Genomic DNA, 23,443 nt, shown 5'->3' on the forward strand with positions numbered 1-23,443 from the left:
TTTTATAGCCAATCACACTCCCAGAAGTGATGTTAACCATTAACCTACCAGCCAGCCTCCATACAGCCAGGAAACTGTGTGTCTCTGAATCTACAGTCCACGAGAGCAGTTATTATAGCTACAACAACCTTTTGTTTCTGTCCACGGTTGTTTGGTCGGTAGGGGGGGGGGGGGGTGTTTGCTTTGCTCCAATGGTCTTCCTCGCTCCTGTGGGGTTGAGGGTTTGTGTTACTGCTGTTTCTTTTGATGTGATGTATTGATTTTGAGTCTGACCCCTCCCTACCTGTCGGTAATGAGCTAATGCCGCTCCATTAGGGTGAAGCACACACACAATTAAGGATTGCTCTCATGTCTCTCTGTCATGTATTTTCGAGAAAAGCACAGCTTTTCATTGGGTCATGAGTTGAGCCATTTAGCCCTGTTTTGTTTTATGAGCCTTAGGTCACCAACATATGGTAAGCTTGTATAGTGAGTCCATTCTTCTTCTTGATGTCATCATCGTAATCATCATTATCATGAAGCCATTACTTCCGAATATACCTTCATTCAAGAAAAAAGACAGATTCATGATTTTCCACAAGAGTTTGTGGCTCTTGTTTTGTAGGTTTTAATAGTAGGCTTTACATCAAATGTCCCATAGGAGGGAGAGGAGACATTGCACACAAATATCAGAAAAGCACTAAATAATACTTTCACTTGAAACTAACCGCTACATTAGATATGAGTTTGGAAAAGGAGAGGATGCAGAGATCACAAGACAATTTTATACCACACAGTTGCAGACAGACAGTATTAACAATCACCCAAAATAGAGAAAGATAGAGCAAGGAATACAGTACAGTAGTTGAGTGAGGAAAGATCAAGAAAGAGTGGTGTGTGTGGTCGGTCGGTCACTATAGTTTGTGGTTGAACAGCAGGATGGTCATGCTTATGATTAAAGTATCCGGTTGCAGAGCTGTACAGGACAACTGGATAAATGTGTTGCCATGGAGACCTGTTGTGGAGGCAGTAACTAAGTCCCAGGCCCTGGTTGGTTGACTGTAATATTTTGCCTATGTGAGTTTTTACTTAACCAGTGACCGTTTGTTCTGAGTGGTGGACGGTTGTAGTATGTTGGTGGCCTCCCTATAGGCATGGTCATTAAATCGTTTGGTTGATGTAGACGATTGGTGTTTGAACATCTGTTTTCTATTGTTCTGTTCATGGCTTCACATTTACAATTATCATAATTTGTCCTGGCTTTAAATGTGTCTTGTTTTTTTGTCTTTCACACCCCAACTCATACCCAAAACAGTCACTCTCCCCCGTGTTTTACTCTTCTCAAGGCGTATCTATACAGAGCTTTACCTGACTCGTAGGGATTTGGCAGAGGTGCTGCCATCTTGCAACCACAAATGGCATACCGACCACTGCTTTATATAGACCTGTGGTAGGCCGTGGTATTACATATCCTCCTTGAGTAGCTAGGGCCATGGACTATGATGAAGTAGATTTAAAGATCTTAAAATTGCCAACATTGTCAGAAGATAGGGCCTTTAGTTTAACTTTTCACTCCATGCCATTATGGCGTAGCTGGCAACACCTCAAGGAACAAGCAACTCTTAATGCATGTCTTCATTTCTATTAGCACAGCCTTGAGTTGTTGTTTTGGCAGATAAGAACAGATTTCCCCAATCCTTAAAAAGAGAAAAAAAGCTTATTACTCATGCATATTTCTTCCAACCATTCACCCTGTTACAAAGCTTTTTATAATTATAGTACAGTGTTTTAAAAAGAGAAAAAAATGTAAGGTTAGGAAAGTGTCTCACTTCACAAGCCTGAAGATATTCTAGCACATTCAAGCAGTCGCTAGGGCTCCATTTGTGGTTCTACACAAAATGCTGGGGAGGACTAGCTAAGTAAAACTCAACTCCCCTGTGTACCTCACATCAACAGAGTTCAACAGCGACTAGTGTGGGCGAACTGGAGCTCCAAAATCACATAAAACAAGGCAACAGTAAACATGTAGCCCCCACGAATGATGCAGCTGTCTGAGATATAACGTGACTAACTTATGAATGAACGGACTGAGAGATCCACAGACCCCTCCCTGGGCTATTTTGTTGGTGCTGAAATCCGTCGTTTTTGTTAAAAACCTTTGTGCCATCGGAGCTCCAGTCCTTCCACTCTCATCTCCGCTCAACTCCATTGATGTGAAGTACATCGTGGAGTTGAGTTTTACTTGGCTAGGGAGGACGGACTGAGCAGAAGTTTACAGTACACTACATAGAGTTCTATTTAAATCAATAGAAACCAATAAGCTATAAAGATCAAATCTGAACATAAGACATTATTTTAAAACAACGCGCTTTTGAAATGAAGTTTGGCCGATTATACACGTACCTTTCATATTGTATATCTTTAAGAGACTAGATTACATTTTAAAACTTAGCCAATAATAAATTAAATAAATAACAACTCTTAAAACACTGAGATGAAATAACAAAAGTTTTGCATTAACTGATGTTAGCAAAGACAAATCAACAATCGTTTGCACGAACAGGATCACAAAGCCTGCAGCGTAATTCTAAATCAAGATAGTGTCAGGGTCATGGGCAAATCTTGACTAGAATTGTCTTGTTCTCTAAATAATTACAATTAATTAAGACAAACATTTGTAATGTTTCATAGGCCCCTCAGTGCAGTTGAAACTTCATCTTGCTCTATGTATTTACTCCATCAGTATCAAACTAAACTAACTCTACACAGAGATTATCTGACAGTTGGGGACGGACTCTTGTTAAATTGTGTTTTACGTTTTCTACTAATTCTCACATAGGCTATTTGTCCTCAGTGCATCAATCTTTTACATTCAATTCACTTCCTAAGGCAATAACTTAAACGTGTTTTCCTCGATCCTTTGGTGTATGCAGCTGGGTAAAATCAATTTGATAGATGAGTTATATTTATAGACAGAGATATAATCAGTGGCTTGAGGCATTGTTTGATGACCTACAATCACACTCGGGGGAGTAACTGATTACATGGGAAATAACTGATTACATTACACGGGAAAAACTGTGACTGTAATCAGTTGTATTGTAATCGGATTACAGATACTTTTGAAAAACTAGATGACTACTAGTTGGATTAATTTTTCAATTCAGAAAGGATGTTTGCGAAAAATACATTGACACCTTTCTGTTCTCTCAATGACATTCAATTCAGCATTGAACAAAGGCGCAAGTTTAAGGTTGTTCCACCAGTGAGTGTGGCCACAAGTCAGAGATCAATAGGATGACACACCAAATGCGTTTTGATGGATCCTTTGTGTCTTCTTCTAATGTGTCTAAAGGGGAAAGTCACCCAAAAGTAATCAGATTACATTACTGAGTTTGGGTAATCCAAAATGTATGTTACTGATTACAATTTTAGACAGGTAACTAGTAACTGTAATGGATTACATTAAGAAAGTAACGGCATGTACCAGAATTGTACATATTTTGACGTGTAGTCCCAACCTTGAGGACAAATAGATTTCATCATAATATCTCAATCATTTTGTATTATTGACAGACCTTTTTCTGTCCCCAGTATGAACAAGTATATTGTCATGAATTGTTCTATATTGTTTTGACTTGATAATTTATTGATAATTGGTGCTCATGGGAAATGTTGTTTTCTGAAAAAATCAATCTACGTCAAGAGCACCAATTTATACAGTTGGAGCATTCTATGTTCTCATTTTATGTTCTCTATAGTTGTCAGATACAATTTTTCATTCCGTACAGGATATTGCTATGACATTTCCTTACTCAAAGTGCTCCACAAAGCTGATACTTGTGTCAGATACTTCTTTTGGGTATTGTGGACTTCATTAAAACAAGTATGTTTGCCATTGTTTTTTCAAACCAGAACATCATTTTAATGACGGCTATGTATATTTCATTAATGTTGGCACACAGCCTTTGTTTAAATGACATGCGTTTACATTTACTTTCTGTCTACGTCATCCCTCACCCCAACTCAAAGATACCACTAACAACATGATCCACTTGATCACTAGATCTCTCGGTTACTAGATCATTTGATCAGGAGAGTCCAGAGGGTTGTTCCAATCCAAATTACTACGACCCCTTCCCTCCATCAGAAGGTGCTCCCTAACAGAAACGTCTTGTAACGTCAATAGAGTGAACACTCCAGTGAAGGGAGAAGTTAAGGGAAGAAGAGAAGCATAATTTGGAATGGAACGAGGCCCAGGATCAGGTTCACAGCTCTATCTTGCAGGCAGGGAAGGACTCGTCCTGCATGACCACGGTGGAGCTGGAGGCCAGCACCATGATGTTCAGGTCCTGCTGCTTCTCATGGGTCTCCTGGTACCACTCTCTCATCACCTCTGAGTCATGAGTTGGGATCAGGGTCACCTGCCAACAAAGAAGGGTTAGGGTTTGCATACTATTTTTTTTCACAAAACTCTGAGCTAAAAAAGGTTCTGAGAGTATTTTCTCAATGTATACTATTTAAGTCTTGTCTATCTTCTCTATGGCACCTCTCTCTCTGATACTATGGGATTATAACATGGTTATTCTGTTAAATTGACTGTCTCACTGTACCTGCATGTTGTTTCCCCACATGGCTTTGCCCTCCAGCAGTGAGTTCAGGACAGCTTTGCTGGGCTCCTGGGCTGTCTGGTCATTGCCACTTGCTACATAGTAGGATGACCTGACCCGTTTGAAGAACTCTGCATCCACATTCTTGGCGCTGCAGTGGTTTGGGATGTAAACCAAATCCATGTACATGGGAGGGCAGTTGGGTATGGGTATTGCAGTTGCTGCCTTTCCACTACCTGAACCTGAGACAGAGATGCAGCTTTGTTAGAAAATCTATGTACATAATGAATGAAAAACAATCAGAAACTAACCAACGCTCCCAGACTCATGACCAAGTAAGAAAATATATGAGTATTACCTGATGTGGCACTTTTCACACCCCTGGATGCAGAGCTATTGGTTGCATTTTTGGCATCTTTCCCTTCTCCTACACTTTTCTTAGGAGAGGCCATTGCTTTTGAATCCTTTACTTTTGAAAGGCCAGTCTTTCTGACTGGTGAGGAGGACTTGGTCTTGGTGAGTTTCTTCTTCTTAGCTTTCTCAGCTCCCTCTGCCTTTGAGTCCTTGTCCTTAGTCTGGTTGTTGTCGTCAGCGGGGGGCTTGTCGGCCTCCGGATCCACCATGGTGACATCTGGGTGGGCTGGAGATGGAGCAGAGTCCCTGGGAGCCACGGGAGGAGGATCAGCATGTCTGTAAGTCAGGGTCCTGTCTGTTGGTAGTGTCTCAGAATCATCCTCAGAGTCTATGTTTGCATCCGCAGTAATAGAGGGACACTCCTCTGTCCCAGGGGGAACATCCGAATCCGTCTGGGATGGGGCGGATTCACTGATGGAGGTTGGTGGGGTCTCTTCACATTGCTTAGCGTGGAGTTTACTACCAGGGGGTGGAGGTCCTCCACCTGACTTAGCCAGAGGCTTTTCCTCCTCCAGAGGATTCTCCTCATTCATGAAGTACTCCAAAGGACTGGGGTTGATGAAGGATGGGGACAGCTCTGTCTTAGGGTGGCGGTATTCACAAGAGGTCACAAGGCAAAGGTCAACATCTGTCCTAGACCCAGGAGAGGGGCTCTTCTGGGAGGAGTCTGGGTCCTTGGAACCACCTGCACACTTCTTATAGTCGGAGTGGTTGAAAGAGAGTGGTATGTAGGATGGGGAGGGAACCTTGGGGCTGACAGGGGATTTGGAATCTCCACCACATTTGAAGGGATTAGTCTCTGCTCCTAGGGGCATATCTGTTTTCTGAGTGAAGCAAGAATAGGAGGGGGATGAGGGGGAAGACCCTTTCGGGGTGGCAGGGGATTTGTCCATCTGCTGGGCTAAGCCCGGTGACATTTCCCTCATCTGACAAGGCGTAGTTGTCGAGGGGGTGGACTGAGATGCGTCTGATGGGGACGCAGAAGTGGCGCGACCTGAGTCATTGTCTTTGAAAAGCATAGGCTTGTCTACAGTGGGTCTGTACTGCTCGGAGGATCTCAGATCATTCCCCTCTGAGGGGCTGTAGTCCACCTCTGTTGGTCCGTTCTCTGTGGCGCGCAGGCTGCCTGCAGAAGGGTGCTCTGGAGACTGTTTGCTGAAATCTAGGGCTAATGAGTGATCAGGGGACTCCTGGCCAAATGACATGGTGGAATGCTCTGGGGATTTAGGCTCCTGCACTGGTGTCCTTAATTTGGCTGTCTTTGGTGAGATGTCTGGAGATATTGACATGGGCCTGGGGCTCTCCCCCTTAGGAGAGACCTCTGCCTCCTGAAAAGGGGTTGGAGTCTGAACCACAGAGACAGATAGGGAGTCCTCCACCTCTGTTGATAGAGGGGAACCGGCTTCACCATGGAGAGCAGGGGAAACGTCATCTGTCATAGGCTCTGGGAATGAGCTGGTGGCCAGTGAGGCAGTGGAAGCCGAGGCGATGTGTGAAAAAGTGTCCTCTGCTACAGCCTCATCTACAGGGCTACCCGATTTATCAGACGTGGTTGCCTCCAAGATCGACATTTTACTCTCCTCTTTGAAACCTGCGAATGGGTTTGTGGATGAGAATGAGGTATTGTCGCTAGCCCCATTTTTCTTCTCATCTTGACTCGAGTGCATTGTTGACATATGATCTAAATCAAAGTGTAACTTTCCTTCTACTACAGGCGGCGGGCTCTTGATTGGGGACAGCACCTTCTCTACAGTCGAGGTGTGGTCAGGAATTGGGTCATCCATGGGGCTGACCCTGTTGGAATCTTCTTTATCACTTGTAACTTCTACAATTACAGGCCCATGGTCATTTGCAGGTGCTATAGAGCCAGCCTTCTCATCCACGGGAGACTGAAAGTAAGGGGTGTGACCAGAGGAATGAGGTGAGGTGGTACCTTCCAATGTCTTGTCATCTGGGCTAGTAGAAGACCCAGCTGCTGCCTTTGATGATCCTGAAAGTGTTGTGCACAGTTCAATTGGTGCCGCGAATCCAGATAAGTATGAGTCAAAGGTTCCTTTGGGAGCTGAAGGGGAGCGGATGAGAGGTGAAGTAGTGGTGAGTATAGAGCTTGCTGAATCAAGACCAAATTTGTCGGACTTGAACCCTTCCTCTTTGTCCTCTTCCAGTGACGATGGTGGAGATATTGTGGATGCAGAAGCGTTGTAGTCCCTTCCTTCGGTGGCATCGCTCTTTGAATGGTCTGACTCTGGGCCGTCGTGTAGTGGAGACAGCCGCTTCCTCTCAAGGTCTCCTAACATTGTTCCTCCAAACCTGGCAAAGTCCTGAGAGGGAGAATCCTCTGTCTCATCGTTAGTAGTCTCGTCACTCATAATGTCCCTTGGAGTGGACATTTCGTCCATTGGAGTTGGCACACTGGAGATCTCAATAGTTGACTGGGTGTGGCCAGATGTAGCAGTGTATGCCTCGTCACGGTTCTCATCATCTGAGGCTGCTTCGTCATCAGAGCCAGCTGGAAGGGTCTCATCATGAATAGATGCAGACGGAGAGAGAGGCTCAGAAGTTTTGGGAGGGGGTGTCACCGACAGGCCCCACTTCTGTACTTCTCTTTCATTTCTGTTAAGATCTTTTCCACATTGGTCTGGCTCTGCATCCTCGTCTTCAGAGTCCTCATCTTCACTGTCATCAGCATGTTTATGGTTGTCCATTTCCCTTCTCATTGGCTCATGGACCTCTTCTGTCTCTCCCTTCTCTTCATAATCTAGCCCAGTTCCCTCATCTTCAAACTTCTCACTGCCGCTGCCGCTCAACTTCCCTTTATGCTCTTGTTCCTCTGGAGTCTCCCCGCTTTCTCCTTCATGCTCAGTGGTTGTGATCCCCTCATCCAGAGACTCTGCTGCTTCAGGGGACTCCTTAGAGTGCATGAGGTCCTCTCTGTGGATCACCACCGGCTCTTCTTCCTGAAAGATCTCCTCTTCTTTGAGCTCTTCAAAGTCCTTAGTGAGGTCCTCTGGAGAAGACATCATGGCTCTATCTGTCTCAAGGACCTCTGCAGCACAAGTGGCAGTGGCTACCACTCCTGCTGTGACAGCTGCAGCTCCTGCAACAGCAGATTTAGCATCTGTGGCCTTGAGGTCCTTCTTGGTGACTTTCAGTTTTGCCTTGGACTTGGAAGGGCTTCCAAAGTCTTTCTTTGTAGTGTCATCTTTTTTCAGAGGTTTTGGTTTTGCTGCAAGTTTTTTCCCTTCGCCTAAAGCAGATGGAGTATTTTTTAAATCCTTGGATGGCTTCTTTATGTCTTTCTTTAGATCGTCTTTCTTTTGCTCCTTATTCTCTTCCTTCCTCACCTTCATGGGGGAATCCCTCCTGAAATCTCTGTCTTTCTTTAAAATGTCTTTCTTCACCTTCTGTTCCTTTTTGGGTGTTTCTTGCTTCTGTTCCGTTTTGGGTGTTTCTTCCTTTTTAGATGTTAGCTTATCATCTTTCTTCACTACTTCTTTCTTTACCTCCTTTTCATCATTTTTCTTATCTACAGACTTCCTGGGTTCTTTTTTGATAATCTTCTCCTTAAGAGCTTTTGGTTTCATTTCAGCCTTCTTCTTTTCTGGAGTTTCGGTAGTTGGCTCTGCTTTCACCTTCACTTCTTTTTCCGGGGCTTTCGCTTTTTCTTTTTTCACCAAAGGTTTGTCTTTTTTCTCAAATTTGTTAGTCTTTTCTTGAGCCGATTCTGCATCTGTCTTTGCCTTCTCTGGAGCCTCCTCCTTTGACTCCTTTTTGAAACTTTTGCTTGGTGATGGCCTAGAGACTGACTTCAAACTCTCCTTGCTGTCAGTTTTATGTTTCAGCTTTGCTTGCTTTAGAGCTGGTGCCAAGTTTGAAGATAGCTCCTTCTGGGTGACAACTGGCTGCTTCAAGAAGTCCAAGTGTTTTAGTTTTTCCAAACCTTCAAGAATGTGATACTGTGAGGCATTGCCTGGAAACAGGACACGTACTATCTTCTCTGAAGGGTTTGATGGGTGCCACACAATCAAGGAAGAGATTGAGGTCATATAAGAAATTGGGAGCTCAGATTCTTTTCCATTGGGCAGAATAACAGTGGCTTTGTCTTTCTCGCTGCCTGTCCACTGCTTCATAAAATGTTGCAGCTCCTTGCTGTTCTTCGACGGGTTCAGCACATACATCTCAAGCTTCCCCACGCCCATCTTCTGAAACAGAATGATGGGTTCGATAGTGTTCCCGACCGGCCTCTGCAAAGGCTCGGGCCTCAGATTCAACTTGCTCAGGTAATGGAGTGTGTGTGCTGCCTCTTCAATGTTCCTCCTCACCCTGAAGTTGGGTTCAGCAGGGTTCCCCAGATTATCAGGGGTGTTCAAGAACACAACCCCAATGTCTGGGGATATGAGGTTCTTCAACCAGTCGCCAGTAGCTTGGGAGCCCTGTGACTGCTCTTCCTCCAGCTCAGCCATCTTCCTCTGAAGCATACTGTTGATGCCTGGCAGGTTGTCGTCCCCGATGTGGGTCAGGAGGATGGAGTCTACCCGGTCTAGGTGTCTCACCAGCTTCCAGAAACAGGACTTGCGGTCTGAGCCCCCGTTGATGAGCATGTTGAACCCATTCACCGCAAAGAGGGCAGAGTCGCCGTGGCCGCCGGGGAAAATGTAGCAGCATGGTTTTGAGAGCTTCAGGAAACCGCCAGAGGTCGGAGGCTCCAGCATGTCAAATGGCGATGGGATTTCTACTGACTCCGACAGGTATTCTGTGAACTCTGAGAGACCTTCCATCTCTGGGAGTATCAGTGGTGAATTGAGCTTCATGTTGATGAAGTCTTGTAGGTTGTGTTTGTCCAAGTTTGAGTTTTTCCAGTCACCTTGCTCAGGGCAATAGAGGGTTAGGCTTGCCTTGTTTGCTGGGCGAATAGTGCTAAGTAATTCACCAATCTGGGGATAAGAGAGAGAGAGAGATTTGGAGACATGGGATTAAAATCATGAGACTATGATCAAACAGAACATTTTCACAATTATGACAGATATTAGAGGAATTGTATTCAATCAGATGTAATCATGAGGTTTGCTCATTGGGAGGTCAGTAACTTCAGCAGATCATGAATAGTACTGCAAACTGTAACATTATAATGAAACAGTAATTGCTTAGCGAACTATTTTCTCAATTTGACTCACCTCTTGGTCTGTGAATATTTCTATGAAGTTGAAGAAAGAGAAGGAGCCAGACTGCAAAATCAGTGCTCCTGTGTTTTCAAAGCTTTGTCCTGAAAGCACCAGCAGCTTGTTTCTGGCTGTGTCTGAGATCATCTGACAAACCTATGCAGAAAAAAAAGGCAAACATGTCAGAATGAAAGCCACATCTGTATCATTGGAGTTTCCGTGCAATTGTGGCATGAATTTATTTTGCAATCACAGTCCGTATTGCTCAGTTGGTAGCGCATGGTGCTTTCAACGCCAGGGTTGTGGGTTCGATTCCCACGGGGGACCAATATGATGTGTGCACTCTACTGTAAGTCACTCTGGATAAGAGTGTCTGCTAAATGACAAACAAATAATAATAGCTAATATGAAACATTTAATTAAAAGTTTATGCTCAGAGACAATCTTTGTGAGCTTGGAAAAGGCTGTTAGCTGTAAAAATAGGAAAGTCTGATGCAATGTTGTACTTTATGTCTGTAATCCTTGTAGTCCATTTCAAAGTGAATTTGTCATGTCAATGTCCACTTAGGCTTTTACTGCCAACAATCTTGATTAGAAATATCACCCATTTCACTTCAATCAAATCCATTAGATAATTAGTGTACTCGCTCTCGCTCGCTCTCTTTCTTTCGCTCTCTCTCTCTAGTGCCCAGCCTTTTATCCTCTTCACAGGCATGGACTGTTCCGGAATGCTAGACAGGGTCAAACCTGCAGTACTGTGAGATATTATTAATGCACAGATTGCAGACACCGCCAGGCAGGAAGGGAAACTGGAAGAGTGAAAGAAAGGGTTGACAGATCTACCCTTGTGTAACAGCCTTCTGTTTCTTTTTTCAATTTTGAACCTTCTAGTAATTTCTAGTGAATTCACTTAGTAAAATGCTGCACTACAAAGTAAATATATATAGGGACAAAACAGTAACCTGGAATCCAAATTGAATAGAATTAATATTTCGCTCATGTTTCACTATTCGGTCAGTATTTAGATTAGATTCCAGGCCAGAATCTGAGAAACTATCTGTTGGTTGAGTAAACCAAGGCAGTATTCTTCGTCCCCAGAGCTTCTTATTGTGGTGGTTCTATTCGAGTCCACATAGCAGAGTAGCAGAAAACAAAGGACTGGGGAGGATAATTGGCCAATTAAGCGTGCCAAGCAGTCATCCATTTCAAGTTGCAGTGTCTTTGAAATGTGTTTATGTCTATGAAGATGTCTTCTATGTATGGGAGTCAAGAGTATGTTTGTGTACGCATTCTTGCAGTGTGAGAGAAGGAGGTAAGTTGAGAGGAACAAACAGATCAAGAATAGAAATGTCTCCATAAAGGAGTATAGAAAATATCAATGAGACCATACAGTACCATTCCATCTATCCAAGGTTGTGTTCAGTAAAGGGAAAATGTTTTGAAGAGCTTTGAAACATTTTGAAACAGTGAGGTGCTAACCTGAGCTCATTCAATAAGAACATATTTTATTTGGTTCTTTTGCAAAGCCTTTTGCTAAAATGTGCCCTACTGAACGTAACCCAGGTGTGTTTGAATGGAATGTACTTACCTCAGTGCTGACAGCTTCATCTGAGGGGTTGATAAGCACTACTGTCTCGAGAACGCTGCTTTTGTGGTGAAGAATTCTCTGCCCTGAAAACAACACAGCGATACGGAACAACTAAATCAATGTGTGTTATGGGGGAAAAACGATCAAAACAATGTCTAGATCAATCTAAAATGAAATGCTTTAATTATTTCTGCTTGTTTGATTTTTCTGATAGTGGGTGCTTGTAAAAGCATGTTTTAAAGGGATAGTTCAGGATTTTGGCTATGAGGCCCTTTATCTACTTCCCCAGAGTCAGATGAAGTAGTGGGTACCAACATATTTACACTACATGTCAAAGGTTTTAGGACACCTACTCATTCAAGAGTTTCTTTATTTTAACTTTTTTCTACATTGTAGAATAATAGTGAAGACGTCAAACCTATGAAATAACACATATGGAATCATGTAGTAACCAATACTTGAGATTATTCAATGGACATTAGGCCGGTGTAAATCTGTCCTTTGGTCTGATGAGTCCAAATCTGAGATTTTTGATTCCAACTGCCGTGTCTTTATGAGATGCAGTGTGGGTGAACGGATGATCTCTGCATGTGTCGTTCCCACTGTGAAGCATGGAGGAGGATGTGTTATGGTGTGGGGGTGCTTTTCTGGTGACACTGTCAGTGATTTATTTAGAATTCAAGGCATACAACCAGCATGGCTACCACAGTATTCTGCAGCGATACGCCATCCCATCTGGTTTGGGCTTAGTGGGTATATAATTTGTTTTTCAACAGGACAATGACCCATAACACACCTCCATGCTGTGTAAGGGATATTTTACTAAGAAGGAGAGTGATGGAGTGCTGCATCAGATGACCTGGCCTCCACAATCCCCCAACCTCAACCCAATTGAGATGGTTTGGGGTGAGTCGGACCGCAGAGTGAATGAAAAGCAGACAACAAGTGCTCAGCATACGTGGGAATTCCTTCAAGACTGTTGGAAAAACATTCCAGGTGCAGCTGGTTGAGAGAATGCCAAGAGTGTGCAAAGCTGGCATCAAGGCAAAAGGTGGCTATTTGAAGAATCTCAAATATAAAATATATTTAGATTTCTTTAACACTTTTTTGGTTACTACATGATTCCATATGTGTTATTTCATAGTTTTGATGTCTTCACTATTGCTGTTCCTGTAGACTTCCAGTCATTGCACTAAGCTAGTTAACATTGGCTCGCAAAACTACCTCTAACTTACTTCATACTGGATGCAGATACATCAAAATGGTATCCACAAGTTTATCTGACTCTGGGGAAGTAGATAAAGGGCCTCACTGCCAAAATCCCAAACTTAATATGGCCCTATTAAGCAGAGGCTACAGTTGCAGCAGATAAGTATTACTCACTTGTCAAGGATGCACACAGACAATTACCCCCTTACCCTGTCACCAACCACCCACCCCAGCCACTCCCAAGTCAACCAGCGAATCAGTGAGAAAGAACCGTCTCTTTGTACTCTCTTAGTTTCAGTTTTATCTAACAACTCGAGTCTCTCTCGTTCTCCCAGAAATGCAGGCCATGGAAGAACTGGGACATTTTCAGCTTCCAGGAATTGTGGACAGATCCCTGGCAACAGCTCTGGTGGACACGCTCCCTCAAAACTTGAGACATCTGTGGCATTTTGTTGTGTGACAAAACTGCACATTTTAAAGTGGCCTTTTAATGTCTCCATCACAAGGTGCATCTGTGTAATGATCATGTTGTTGCTCACTAACAGGGATGTAAACAAATGTGTGCACACAAAGTAAGCAAAGTAAGCTTTTTGTGCGTATGGACAATTTCTGGGATCTTTTATTTCAACTCATGAAACATGGGACCAACACTTTACATGTTGCGGTTATATTTTTGTTCAGTATACGTTGAATAGACGTTGAACTGGCGTATGTGCCCAATGGTAATCTTTCAGCAGCTTGCTTTATCTTAATCCTTTCCTTCACCATTATTATATCTTAAGAACCAACTGGGTAACCCTTCAACATGTAAATGCAGTAATTCAGTGTTCTTTAGCCAGATCTGATAATAGTCCTGATAAAACAGGACCTGTACTTCCTGATAACTACCCAATCAAGAGCAAGAAGTGAATATAACAAGAGCAGCATGGGAATATAACATCAATACAAAACTGTCACGTTGTCTATATTTCATTTGATTGTATGTTTCTGCCCTTTGTCTGTGCTCCTCTGGTCCAGGTGGCACCAACACACTTGAGAGTGCAACCACAGACTCATCATTCACCTACAGTAGTTGAGATTCCTTCCTTTAATCACCTGAGTGGCATCCCAATCCATCTTTCTCTCGGTTTCCTTATCCTCTCTCCTTTTCACTCATTGTGGCTATACTGCTACATGAGTTAACTGAAGAGCCTGGTCTTTGTTCCTCATAATTTACAAAAACCGAGCTTGATTCTATCACAGATCGTAACATGATAACACTCGTAAAAGCTTAAGTTCTATCGCTATGGCAAAACCAGCCCAAGGTTTGTAACACTAACAACCGGATTCCAAAAGAACAGAAATAATGGAAATACAGTGCATGCTCAGTTGGAGGTTGAGGGCTGGGTCGGGGAATCTGCTGCCCTGTTGGTATATTGAAAGAATACAAGAGTCATGTGATTATCTCAGAGAGAGTGTCTGGTCTCTCGGGGTTCCGTACTGCAGTTGGTTCTGGCTGCAGGACCGATTCATCCGTACATATTTCATATTCTATATAGATCCACCTCCTCATCACAGAGCTGTACCCATTAACCCTCCTGCTATTGCTTCTCCCTGAGGAGTGTCCCCCACTGTGGAGGACGTGCTCTATTCACTGCCGCTAACGCTAGACTGGCTCCAACATCATGATTGGTCTAACATATCAGAGGAATAGATTCAGCTAGATGGTAATGTTTCTCTTTTTAGTTGGATATCCTGTCTTCAACTGCCAAGGATTAGGCACTATAATTTAGAAAGGAGGAATATGTTGCGCAGACGCATCTCCTAGGGCTCTATTCAATCTGGATCGCTGAGGCGTTACACATTTCCAAATAGAAATGTAAAGGTCATTTCTATTTCTATGCGTTTACCGCGACTGCAGTCTCCGCTAAAGCGGTAACATTGCCTTTAAATTTAAATTGCGCTGTAAAGCTGAACTTCCGCGATGCGAACTGAATAGAGCTCCGAGTCTAATACTTATAGAGCCCCTAGTCTAATCATTTATGGTGGAAATGTTATGTCATGTATGGGTGGTTCTTGTATTGGATAGTTCCCTATAGGGTCTACAGCTTTAGCTACTGACACTCAGACTGCTGTTGGAAATCCACAGTGCTTATCATTATTATTCCAGGGAGAGATTTGTGATTTTAATATTGTGGAACAAGTTCAGTTCACGTTCAAAATAAACTGGTGTGAGGTTTAACGCTGTACTGTACCTCTTAGTGCATTTCAAAGCTGGAGCTAATACTGTATTCACTTGCTGTGTATTCATTTGTTTTCTAAGGCTGGCGTAACAGCATCAGATATATTACTTCAAACCCCCAGGGAGAATGTTTCAAACCCAGCAGAACCGGCACCCTATAACTAGAGCCTCAGGATTTCTGTATGAGAATACTAAGTGACTGAGGGAAACAACCTTTAGCTTGTCTGTAATTATCTCCATACACAAACTACACACACAGGCTATTTCTCTACCCGCCCCTGTTGTATTAGCAGGCTGAAGCCAATGGAATGGAAAAGTAGGTGTTGTGTCCCCTTTTTCTGGTTCTCTATGTAGATCAAGTGTTTTGGTTATTGCCCTACTTGACTTTTCTACAGAGAACATGGTGAACTACCCCAAAACAAAATCCTTAAACTAAGCTACAAGGAGTATTAGGCCACAGTCGTAGCAAGTATTTTTCTATAAACACAACTAACATGGCCATTCCCCTCTTGGAAAATGATGTCAAAAGAAAGAGAAAATGAAAAAGGAAGGGCCACTGAAGCTAGATTGACCCCTAACCTTTACAGTGGCTCTGTCGATAAAAGGCCCCTCTCTGCTCCCCTCCTCCACCCCCTCCAACCCCTCCACTGCCTTCTCAGTGGGAGGGGAGGTAATGTGACACGCATCACTGCACATTATCCTTATGACTGAGCAGAAAAATTGTCCAGCTAGCTACGTACTAGCTAGTTGTCCAATCACTAAGCCACTAGGCAAGGGAGTTCCTTTAAAACAGATGAAATAAGAGAAAATATTCTCCATTGTGTAAGAAAAATCTTGGAACGCAAGTACGATCAATCTGCTCTTCAGCTGAGGTCCTATTTCTCTTTAGATCTTTACTGTCTGTCTTCGTATCCATCCATCCCCTGTTGATCTGTCACCTCATCTTTCTTTCAACTGAATTCAGAGGTCCCTTGACATTTCACAGTCCCTAGGCACCATTTCCAATGTCTCTTGACCTCATCCCCCCTCTCCTCTCTAAACCAGACACTGTTTAGGCTATTTTGCTGAAAAGGCACACAGAAGAAAAAATGACTACAGTAGACTGATTTAGCAAATGTAACAGTGCCTGGTACGGCTGTTGGTCCACAATAACGACACTGTCCAACTTGTACTGAACTCAAAATAGAAGTGCAAAGTGATGCCACAAAACAACCAGTCTATTCAATCCATTCTCATATTTGAGAGGAGGACACAATTGCAGATTATTAATAGCCATAGCAACTGCAACAACTCAATTTTCAGCTAGGACGGCTGAAGTTAGTTGGTGATCTAATCTATTGCATGCATTAATAATGACAATAGATGTATGTTATATAGCACTTTTAATTACAAGTAGACTCTCAAAGTCACTTTAATAACAAAATAAACAAAAATCTATTCAACAAAACAAATTTAGGGATCTGGCCATTCTTGGGTGATGGTCTTCCACAGATGTAGATGATAGACAGTTCAGAGACATAGTATCTTGAGAGGAGGGAGCACAGATGGTACAGCCAGACAGAGAGGTAGACATCTGACAGACAGGGAGGTAGAGACATCTGACAGACAGGGAGGTAGAGACATCTGACAGACAGAGAGGTAGAGACATCTGACAGACAGAGAGGTAGAGACATCTGACAGACAGAGAGGTAGAGACATCTGACAGACAGGGAGTTAGAGACATCTGACAGACAGAGAGGTAGAGACATCTGACAGACAGAGAGGTAGAGACATCTGACAGACAGAGAGGTAGAGACATCTGACAGACAGAGAGGTAGACATCTGACAGACAGGGAGGTAGAGACATCTGACAGACAGGGAGGTAGAGACATCTGACAGACAGAGAGGTAGAGACATCTGACAGACAGAGAGGTAGAGACATCTGACAGACAGAGAGGTAGAGACATCTGACAGATAGGGAGGTAGAGACATCTGACAGACAGAGAGGTAGAGACATCTGACAGACAGGGAGGTAGAGACATCTGACAGACAGGGAGGTAGAGACATCTGACAGACAGAGAGGTAGAGACATCTGACAGACAGGGAGTTAGAGACATCTGACAGAAAGAGAGTTAGAGACATCTGACAGACAGGGAGTTAGAGACATCTGACAGACAGGGAGTTAGAGACATCTGACAGACAGAGAGGTAGAGACATCTGACAGACAGGGAGTTAGAGACATCTGACAGACAGGGAGTTAGAGACATCTGACAGACAGAGAGGTAGAGACATCTGACAGACAGAGAGGTAGAGACATCTGACAGACAGGGAGTTAGAGACATCTGACAGACAGGGAGTTAGAGACATCTGACAGACAGAGAGGTAGAGACATCTGACAGACAGAGAGGTAGAGACATCTGACAGACAGGGAGTTAGAGACATCTGACAGACAGGGAGTTAGAGACATCTGACAGACAGAGAGGTAGAGACATCTGACAGACAGACCACAGAGCTCTTCATCTGGCACCTCATGGTCTTCTAAAGTTACAGCTCCTCCTCCTCCGTAGATAGGTTGGATCGTCAACAACTGAAATGAAGCTCCCACCTGGGTGATGCTTCGGCGAGTGTGAAAGCGCCAGTAAGACCACCACACCTCATTAGTTATAAAGCTACATGTCAAGCGACTTGAAGTGTGATAAATAAATTAGTAATAAAACAAATAATGTTGTTGATTATTGCATTATCTAGATATATAGATCATCTTTAAAGTTCTCCACAAATGGGCTCATGTGGGCTCATGCCTCATGTTCTCATATACATTACAGTACATCCATGACAATCTGATCTGAAGGCAATTAAAGCATGACAAACTGATCTGACTTTTCCATTAATATTGATTGGAATCTGCCATGTTGTCTTTCTCTATCACATCCCAGAAGGGAAGAAGGGTTGATAGATTGGGTGTTGAGCGAGAGGTGACTTCTTAATTCTCCAGTTGTTCTTTAGTCAGCTCTGCTGTCTGCAGCAAAGACTGAGAACAGGAATGGAAACTTACAGTATCATAGAGCCATCTGCTGTTTGCATAGCTAACTCCCTGTGTGGCAGTGGGGCTCTCCTCCCTCCACCCCTCTGCTTTCCCTGCCTCCATCCTTCTCCTTTCTCTCCATCCTCCTTTCTCTAATTCCCTGTCCCTCCTTCCTCTAACGGGTCTGTGCTAGCTGACACAATTGGATGGACAGCAGATCATCTATCAAGCAGACAGGTAATTGCATTCTCCCTCTCTCCCTCCTCTGTTGAGGACCGATCATGCTTCATGCGAGAAAAAACAACTAGTGACATCCATGTTCTCCAGATGTCTGTTTATGCAGGATGAAATTGTTTTCATTAACTGTGTGTAATAGCACTATTAGTATGTAGGCGTTTTGTGTTTTCAAAGCTTAACATTAGCACAGGTGCATTTGCTTAAATTGTGTGTTAATTTGATCTATTGGGGAAGCAGGGTTAAAACCAGACCAATGAAGGCAGTTTAAAAGCATACCAGCATACCACATTTTACACATGAAAAAACACTATCATTTATAAAGTATGCAAAATGCTAATAGACATTCGTCGTCATTTTTCTGTTGGGAGCTTATTATCTCAATTATCTTTAATAGCATACACATATCCTAAATCCTTGTCACTATATTATTAGACTACCAAAACTTATACTGAAACACAGGGAAAATCGACATCTCTTGTCTATTAATTTTTTACTGTCTACTCCAGTGAGAGAGAAAGACAGTGGTGGAGAAGGTTAGAGGGTGCCGAGTCAGGCATAGGAGAAAAGCAGATGAATGAGGGAGACACAAACATGTAAAAAGGCGATGGAGGGAGAGACAGACAGAGACAGGAATAGACAAGAATGGAAGGAGGGGAAGTAGAGAATGAGAATCATAGAGAGAGAGAGAGAGAAAAAGAGAGAAAAAGAGAGAGAGAGAGAATGCACCCATCTTCTCTCTAGGATTGACAGCCTTGCAGGCATCAGACAGACAGAATTATCTCTATCAGTGGCAGTCGGTGCCGTTTAAGATTAGGGAGGGGGATTTGTATTTTTTTATGAACATGGCCTTATTTCTATTACAGCATATTGGATGACTGTCATTCGTATTCCATTCACCCAGCTCAATGTAACATCAATAGGTAAAGACTACTACATGATACAACATTTTTCACTATACTCATCATGAGGTTGCTACGACCTAGACTACGAATTAAAGTTTATAACGTAGGTCGAGATACAAATTGGAGTAATCAAGGTGACAGACAGTGACACATTCATTACCGCCTTGTAGGGCTGTCCGACTAAAAAAAATCTTGGTTGACCGAGAGTCGTCTGTTCTTTCGACCAATCGATTGGTCAAAATGTTAAAAAATGTTGTATATGTATTTTTCCATATATAGAGACAACCTATGTGTTTGAATCAAATCAACTATATGCACAGAGCTTGTCTGATGATTTAAGCACACTGTTTGATGAAATAATAAAGATATACAAATGACTAGAAGGAGTCGGACCGCAATTGATTTGATTGTGCCGGACCGAGATCAGACTTGCTGCACTGTGTAAATGAAAAAAATGACAGTAAGTGACTGACTAGCACCCGTTTTGTCTCTCTCCTCCCTGCTGCAGCGACCACCACAGAACATCAACAGTGTTTATCATGCTGAAGCTGCAACATAATTACAGCCATTTCTGACTGAAAAGTTCTGATACCAAAATCCCTCAAACCTACTCCCTCAACCCTTGTTCTCTTTATGTGGCACATGTATGCATCACATGCACGTGACCAATAGGGCCTTACCTATAGCATATCTTAATCACATCAATAAATTGGTTATAACAAACTCCGAAAACCGTAACAAACGTGACAGCAAAATGGATGCAGAGGATGTGACAAAATAACTCAAAATGGGGGAATGTTTACTGGTTGCTCAGGAGGTAAAGGGGAACTCTGATGTATGGAATAAATGTGACTAGTTGTGGAAAATACTGGAGATCAAGAAAAAGAAGGTAAGGAGCAAACACTGCATACATATTATGTGTGTTAAACAGGTGCTGCTAGATTACAATATCATTTTCTAACCGTTTGGAACAATGTAAATAACACTAAATAAGCGTACCAGAGAGTCTGTTGTAACGGTTTTTATTGATTTATTGTAAAGCCTTTATTACAGCAAAGACTAAAAGCAGTCATATTCAACCGTGAATGCAATTTCATGAATGGAACGGTTTATTTATTGTTTATGCTAATTATTCAAGTGTCAATTTGTTATTTTATTTTAAATCTAAAATTCTTGATTGCATTTCAAATCATGAATGACTCATATTCTGTGTGATGACATAAACGAATGAATGATTGATCCATAGAGTACTGTAGCCTATATAATAAGTATTGAAATATAGGCCTAAGTAAGTTACGGTATTAACACTAAACAGCATGCGCTCTTAGGCCTACAGCTCGATGGTGGTTATACAAGGCTGCTATACTAAACCTACTAATGACAATGGCATGACTTATTATTATAATGATGATCATAATAATAATAGTAATGATAACAATAAGGATATCAAGAAAAAGGAGGGTTGTTATTATTATAAATATCATTTTTTCTGACAAATTGGAACAGTGTAGACAACACTAAATAAATGAGCAAAGCCTTTGTTACAGCATAGCAAAGGTTAAAAACAGTTGAATTTGTGAAATTGTTTATCCTCTCACGGAATCAGTAGGTTATCAAACAAACACTCAAACAGGCAACAGAAGCAGGATCTGTGTTATTTCTGTAGTTATATATGGAGGATTTCTAAAGCCAGGCACATTTAACAGTTAGGCTATTGATTATAGACCCAATTATGTTGGGGTTTCCGCTCTCCTCACTTTTTTCGACAATTAAGGCAAGGGACGTTTTCTTAACTCCTAACTCCTAACAATGAAATATAGCTATCTCTCTCTTTCTGCTGTTTCCCCTTAATTTTTGAAGAAATGTATTTATTTAAAACTGCCCAACTATTGTGTTTCTCTCTGTCAACTACTCACCACATTGTATGTACTGCAGTGCTAGCTTGCTGTAGCTTATGCTGTCAGTACTAGATTCATTCTCTGATACTTTGATTGGGTAGACAACATGTCAGTTCATGCTGCAGGAACTCTGATAGGTTGGAGGACGTCCTCCAGAAGTTGTCATAATTACTGTGTAAGTTTACTGAAGGGGCTAAGAACCTTGAACCTCCTAGGTTTTGTATTGTACCCAGAGGAGGACAGAAAATATCTGTCCTCCGGCTACACCATGGTGCTACCCTACAGAGTGCTGTTGAGGCTACTGTAGACCCTCATTGCAAAACATTGTGTTTTAATCAATTATTTGGTGACGTGAATATATTTAGTGTAGTTTTATCTAAAAATAATAATTTTTGAAATGTTTCACTTTTTTTTTTTTTTCTTCCACCTCTGAGAGGCCTCCGCTGACCTCTACCCACCCTGCCACGGAACCAAATGACAGACAATCACAGACAATCACAGACAATGGAGTGATTACGACTTAATTGAGTTGTTGCCTGCAGCTCATATTCTCTATCAAGGACACAATGACATGCAGATTAGCCTAAAGATGAGTGTTATTCATCTAATGATAAAAGGCCTAATTTGACTAAAAGCTATAAACAAAAAAACTAAGTGGCTCCAAATAATGTAAACTCAGCAAAAAAAAGAAACTCACTGTCAACTGCGTTTCTTTTCAGCAAACTTAACATTAATACATACAGTGCCTTGCGAAAGTATTCGGCCCCCTTGAACTTTGCGACCTTTTGCCACATTTCAGGCTTCAAACATAAAGATATAAAACTGTATTTTTTTGTGAAGAATCAACAACAAGTGGAACACAATCACGAAGTGGAATGACATTTATTGGATATTTCAAACTTTTTTAACAAATCAAAAACTGAAAAATTGGGCGTGCAAAATTATTCAGCCCCCTTAAGTTAATACTTTGTAGCGCCACCTTTTGCTGCGATTACAGCTGTAAGTCACTTGGGGTATGTCTCTATCAGTTTTCCACATCGAGAGACTGAATTTTTTTCCCATTCCTCCTTGCAAAACAGCTCGAGCTCAGTGAGGTTGGATGGAGAGCATTTGTGAACAGCAGTTTTCAGTTCTTTCCACAGATTCTCGATTGGATTCAGGTCTGGACTTCTAACATTCTAACACCTGGATATGTTTATTTTTGAACCATTCCATTGTAGATTTTGCTTTATGTTTTGGATCATTGTCTTGTTGGAAGACAAATCTCCGTCCCAGTCTCAGGTCTTTTGCAGACTCCATCAGGTTTTCTTCCAGAATGGTCCTGTATTTGGCTCCATCCATCTTCCCATCAATTTTAACCATCTTCCCTGTCCGTGCTGAAGAAAAGCAGGCCCAAACCATGATGCTGCCACCACTATGTTTGACAGTGGGGATGGTGTGTTCAGCTGTGTTGCTTTTACGTCAAACATAACGTTTTGCATTGTTGCCAAAAAGTTCAATTTTGGTTTCATCTAACCAGAGCACCTTCTTCCACATGTTTGGTGTGTCTCCCAGGTGGCTTGTGGCAAACTTTAAACGACACTTTTTATGGATATCTTTAAGAAATGGCTTTCTTCTTGCCACTCTTCCATAAAGGCCAGATTTGTGCAATATACGACTGATTGTTGTCCTATGGACAGAGCCTCCCACCTCAGCTGTAGATCTCTGCAGTTCATCCAGAGTGATCGGGGGCCTCTTGGCTGCATCTCTGATCAGTCTTCTCCTTGTATGAGCTGAAAGTTTAGAGGGACGGCCAGGTCTTGGTAGATTTGCAGTGGTCTGATACTCCTTCCATTTCAATATTATTGCTTGCACAGTGCTCCTTGGGATGTTTAAAGCTTGGGAAATCTTTTTGTATCCAAATCCGGCTTTAAACTTCTTCACAACAGTATCTCGGACCTGCCTGGTGTGTTCTTTGTTCTTCATGATGCTCTCTGCGCTTTTAACGGACCTCTGAGACTATCACAGTTGCTGTGCATTTAAACAGAGACTTGATTACACACAGGTGGATTGTATTTATCATCATTAGTCATTTAGGTCAACATTGGATCATTTAGAGATCCTCACTGAACTTCTGGAGAGAGTTTGCTGCACTGAAAGTAAAGGGGCTGAATAATTTTGCACGCCCAATTTTTCAGTTTTTGATTTGTTAAAAAAGTTTGAAATATCCAATAAATGTCGTT

The 23,443-nt window shown here is 42.3% G+C and overlaps 1 protein-coding gene across 1 annotated transcript in view; it reads right to left on the minus strand.

The window, feature by feature from the left end:
• Positions 1 to 563: 563 nt before the first annotated feature.
• Positions 564 to 23,443, minus strand: part of LOC110523380 (microtubule-associated protein 1B) — a 32,630-nt gene continuing 9,750 nt past the window's right edge. Inside the window, exons 3-7 of the mRNA XM_021602041.2 lie at positions 11,751 to 11,833; positions 10,178 to 10,318; positions 4,948 to 9,937; positions 4,593 to 4,831; positions 564 to 4,403 (exon numbers count right to left, since the gene is read on the minus strand). Coding sequence (XP_021457716.2) covers positions 4,248 to 4,403; positions 4,593 to 4,831; positions 4,948 to 9,937; positions 10,178 to 10,318; positions 11,751 to 11,833 — 5,609 coding nt within the window. The 3' untranslated portion in view covers positions 564 to 4,247. The remainder of the gene's footprint in view (positions 4,404 to 4,592; positions 4,832 to 4,947; positions 9,938 to 10,177; positions 10,319 to 11,750; positions 11,834 to 23,443) is intronic.

Source organism: Oncorhynchus mykiss, chromosome 5, assembly GCF_013265735.2.
Source record: "Oncorhynchus mykiss isolate Arlee chromosome 5, USDA_OmykA_1.1, whole genome shotgun sequence".
In the NCBI taxonomy this organism is placed as follows: Eukaryota; Metazoa; Chordata; class Actinopteri; order Salmoniformes; family Salmonidae; genus Oncorhynchus; species Oncorhynchus mykiss.